We start from the raw sequence: 5,000 nt of genomic DNA, 5'->3' as shown, positions 1-5,000 counted from the left end.
AAATGTTTTCTCTGTATTCATTTTAAACCTATATATTTTATTTTAACACAGTAAAAAAATCCTACCACTCTCAGTACACTATACTGTACGTGTGTGACACTTCTGTACAGCACGTAGCAATTTCCGTAACTTGAGTCACCAAGTCACGACATAGGAAGGAAATCCATCCATTTTGAAGACACGGTGCAACGTTAATCAGTAATATATCAGCTCAAGTCGTTCATAAGACTTCTGGCTATTTCATATTTACACACAAATATGTATTTACATTCTCCCCGTTCTATTTGGTAACGACGGGGTTTCCTGAATGTTTCATAATGATCGCTAGATGAATCCGGAGAGATACGAGAACGATAATCGCTGGATGAATCTGCAATAATCTGGAGATACAAGAACGATAATCGCTAGGTGAATCCGCATCAGTTCAAGGTTATGCAAGAACAGTGATGGCTGGATGAATCTGCAACAATCCAGAGAGATACAAGAATGATGGTTGCTAGATGAATCAATATCAATTCGAAAAGATAAAAGAACGATTATCGACAGACGAATCCGCATCAGTCCAAAGAGATACAAACAAGATAATTGCTAGATGAATCCGCAAACAACCCGGAGAGATACAAGAGCAATGACCGTTACAAAAATCCAAAAAGATACAAGAACGATAATCGCTGAATGAATCCGCATCAATCCGGAGAGATACATTAACCATAATCGCTGAATGAATCCGCACCAGTTCGGAGAGAAGGATGATTGTTGGATGAATCCGCATCAATCCGAAGAGATACAAGAACGATAATCGGTAGACGAATCCGCATTAGTCCGAAGATATACAGGAACGATGACCACTAGGTGAATCCGCATCAACCTGATGAGTTACAAAAACGATAATCGCAGGATCTTAAGAAGTAGGGAGGAGAATTCAGCTTCAGACAAGGTGAAAAAAGGGGAAGTATACTTTGTTTTAGCGTTACAACTGTGAGTGACAAGCAGTAATATACCGCGTGGCAACTAGCACTGCAACAAGGCAAGGGAGGAGCGAGTTGAGCTTCTGAGAAGGAAAATATGTCGAGTCCATATTTTTCCGTTATTTCTAAAATTCTTTTTTTTTAGTATCTCTTTTTCTGATCTAGCGTGGTAGCACATTTTGAAACAATGTTTAATGTTTTTTTTCGCTCGAGTATGCTGTCTGTTGTTGTTGTTTTTTCTTTTCTTTCTTTCTTTTCTTCTCTCTAACATGAAACAAACACACACTTCCACACGTATAATATTATCTACATCTAATTTTGAAGGACATCCCTTATCACGCAACGGAAGCGAACTTGCATGCTTTGATTTTAAATCTCTCTTTAATGATGACGATTCCGCAATGGGTTGCAAAACCTCTAACCTGAAACAGTATGATAGACTGTTAATGGGTTACAAGCATCGAGTATTTTTGTTATTTCGGGCAAGTATCACTTACGAAAATAAATAGATAAAAAAAGACGGTTGGTTTGAGTGTCAAGGGAAGAGCGTGGGGGGGGGGGTATACAAAGGGAGCAGGTTAGTTGTTAGGGGAAGAGGGGGGAGAGGGGGTTGATAGAAGGGATGGGGGATGGGAGGGGGGGGGGTGACCAAGTGAAACAACAATTTGGAAAATGCAAATGAAGAAAAAAATAGGGAGCAAAACCGAGTCAATGGGACAGCTATATCCGCCGGATTTCTAGGTCGGTCGGAAGGAGAAAGAGAGAGGAAGAAGGAGAAGGAAGATGGGGGGAGGGACGGAAGGAAGAAGAACAAGGAATAGGGAAAGAGGACGAAGAGGAGGGGTGGGGAAGGAGGAGGGGAGATTGCTGGAGAAAGAGGGAGACAGAGGAAGGGAGGGTAGAAGAAGAGTGAGAGAGGAAAGAGGGTGAAGGAGGGAGAGGGAAAGAGGAAAATAAGAAAAGAGTGATCAACAGAAAAAAAAAAGAAAGAAAAAAAAAAAAAAGACAGGAAGAGAATATAGTGAAAGGCAACACTCTTGGTTCAGGGTGACCAATAAGCTTTTTTTTCAGGTCCAGAACTCTCAGAGGGAGATACATATATGCATACAGTTTTCTCCCGTGAATCTCCGAGCTGTACCAGTCAAGAAGACGTCTCACAGAATTTCAGAATGATTTTACTCTAGGGCAAGTTTTCTTAATCTTCTTTCCTCTTAGAATCTAGTCTACATTGTTTATCAAAAGTATAAAGAGTCTGTTTTTTGTTTAGCCTTTATTTGTTTTTATTTTTATTTTATATTCATAAATAGCTCTCTATGGAAACATGGAAAATAATTGTATATATCACTACGTTCTTAACTGACTATCATTCTCATCAAAATGCCGTTTGTTTGTATTTCTTTTTTTCCTTTTCAGTCTCTCAAAAGGAGGCCATTTATGTATATATATTTTTTTTTCAATATTCACTTTATTAACGCATTTCCTTATTTGACCTCGTTTACGGTAAGGCCCAATTTCATTTTCACCTTTGGTTGTATTTTCTATTAGATATACACTATCGTAAATATGTTTCCAATGAACAAAGTCATTGGTTTAGCCGACGATTCTTTGCAGGGACAGTTTACAATTAGCATCTTCTATTATCAATATAGTCCTTTTTTCACATCATCATCTCTTATCTTCAACATTTGTTTTTCAAATGTGTAGATCCATTATCCATATCATTATCTTTTTAAACATGTGTAATTCTAGGCGTTTGGCATTTTCCTTTCATTATACTCAGCATCTTAGTGAGTCTGGCAACAGTCTCTTTGGATTTTTCTTTTCAAATTGCAGTTGAAGTCATATTTAGACGAGGGTATATATGTGTCTCTTTGTCTGTTTCCTTGTTACACCCCATTGCAGAGAAAAGTATTGTCCTTACTACTCATCGACGACACAAATACAACATTTTTACAAAATAGTCCAACAAAGTCATCTCTACTAATGCTATATATCTCGATTTTGGGCTCTTCCCTTCGTCAAAAAATAATCTCTCTTATATATATGTATATATATATATTGTTAGGCTTGTTTTTTTTATTTTTTTTTTAAACGCTTCCTATGCTCTCTCTCTTCCTCATCCGACATACCTCCAACCAACCATCCTCCATTGCAAACCCTCCATGTTCTTAATATCTCTTAATATCTCGCTTGACATCACATGGTCGACGTCTTATCACCCGAGTCACCCGCGGAAGCTCTCTTGGCGTTCTTCTTGCTCCCGGAACCTCCTCCAGTAGACCCGCTGTCCCCCTTCGGCTCCACCAGCATCCTAGCACGGGCGGAGGGCGTGTTGTTGAGCTTCGGGTTGGGTATGCAAGCGTAGACGGGGCGGTAGAGGAGCACTGACTCGGCGTTCTTGTCTACCCCGCCGTCGTAGACTTGGCCGAGCTGGAATTCCGGGCCGATGTACAGGCCGCCCTCGACGTGGTCACAGCACACGCCTGGGAGTGAGAGAGAGAGAGAGAGAGAGAGATGGTTATGAGGCGATCGGTCTTTTGTGTGTTTGTTTAACTACTATATCTGTTTAGTTAATTAGTTGATTGTTATATTCTGTGGGTTATATTTTTGTTTAGTGTAAATTATGTTTTTTTTTTAAATTTTATTCATCTATCTTTAGTATATACGTGTGTGTGTGTGTGTGTGTGTGTGTGTGTGTGTGTGTGTGTGTGTGTGTGTGTGTGTGTGTGTGTGTGTGTGTGTGTGTGTGTGTGTGTGTGTGTAAGCGCGCACGTGTGGGTGTACATGCGTGTTTATGTATGTATGTGTGTGTGCGTGTGTGTGTGGGTATTATGAACCAAGCCTAACGACACCGTAAAACACCGAGAGTCCACTTGAAGGAAAGGAAACGACGTGTCACACAGAAAAAGTATGACAAGGAAATGGGGAAGAAGGGAGAAATTAGACGAAAAAGAAAGAGAAAGATCACGTCCAGTTAAGCCGTTCAAGAAGCATAATTATCCGGCAAACGAACTAGTTTCGCTCACTTCCCAATCCTCACCCCTTACCTACTCCCCCTTCCCCTCTTTCACCGTCCTCTCTCTCTCTCTCTCTCTCTCTCTCTCTCTCTCTCTCTCTCTCTCTCTCTCTCTCTCTCTCTCTCTCTCTCTCTCTCTCTCTCTCTCTCTCTCTCTCTCTCTCTCTCTCTCTCTAACTCTCTCCATCCATCCATCCCCTCTCCATCTCCTTTTCCCTCCCCTCCTTCCCCATCTCCCTCACCATCTTCCCCTCTATCCCATCTCCTTCTCCCCTCCTTCTCCCCTTCCATCTCCCTCCTCCCCTCTCTCTCATTCCTTCTTCCCCTCTCCCTCCCCTCCTCCTCCTCCTCCGCATCCCTCTCCTTCTTCATTACTCCTTCCCCCCCCCCATTCCCCTTGGCTACTCCTACCGACAGGACTTAATTAAGAAACAGAATCCGATTGCTCTACTGTGGCTTAGGAACGACAGGGATGTACGCGTTCGGATGTGTCCATGTGACTTGGACCAGCTGATATTACGGTGGAAGTTACCGTTTTTTGTGATTAATTGAAGCGCAAAGGTTGTTTTTAAGATTAGATTTTGGAAATACTGATATGACACAAAATTACACTTGAATTAGAGAGAGAAAAACAAACATAGATATAATGGTGTATCAAAAAAAAAAAAAAAAAAAAAAAAAACGAAAGACATCGAGACATAGAACTCCAGATATACAGATAGATAAATAAACTGTAATATGGAACGACAAATAAACAGTAAGACAGATACATTATTTTTCGGTGTGGATGTGTGTGTGTATAAGGTGGGGGGGGGGGACTTGTCAACTGTCGACACCAACTTGTCAACCAACTTGTCAACCTGTCAGTCATTCATCACATACCTGTCAAGCTCACTTTAGAGTATAGATAAAGGAAGAGTTATACAGTATTGTGTATAAGTGTCATATTGAAAGATGAAGGTGTACAGTAAAGTACTCAAAAAGAAAGAAAAAGAGAAAAATAAATAGTTATGTAG

The 5,000-nt window shown here is 40.7% G+C and overlaps 1 protein-coding gene across 1 annotated transcript in view; it reads right to left on the bottom strand.

The window, feature by feature from the left end:
- Nucleotides 1-5,000, bottom strand: part of LOC122252302 (arrestin domain-containing protein 2) — a 48,425-nt gene that overhangs the window by 372 nt on the left and 43,053 nt on the right. Inside the window, exon 8 of the mRNA XM_086537513.1 lies at nucleotides 1-3,451. This exon is cut by the window's left edge and continues 372 nt beyond it. Within this exon, the coding sequence (XP_086393639.1) occupies nucleotides 3,165-3,451 (287 nt within the window). The 3' untranslated portion in view covers nucleotides 1-3,164. The remainder of the gene's footprint in view (nucleotides 3,452-5,000) is intronic.

Source organism: Penaeus japonicus, unplaced genomic scaffold (genome assembly GCF_977035675.1).
Source record: "Penaeus japonicus unplaced genomic scaffold, GWHDUDI00000001_assembly GWHDUDI00000006, whole genome shotgun sequence".
Classification (NCBI taxonomy): Eukaryota; Metazoa; Arthropoda; class Malacostraca; order Decapoda; family Penaeidae; genus Penaeus; species Penaeus japonicus.
Note: the sequence above shows the minus strand (reverse complement) of the source record. Positions and strands in the feature narration are given on the sequence as shown.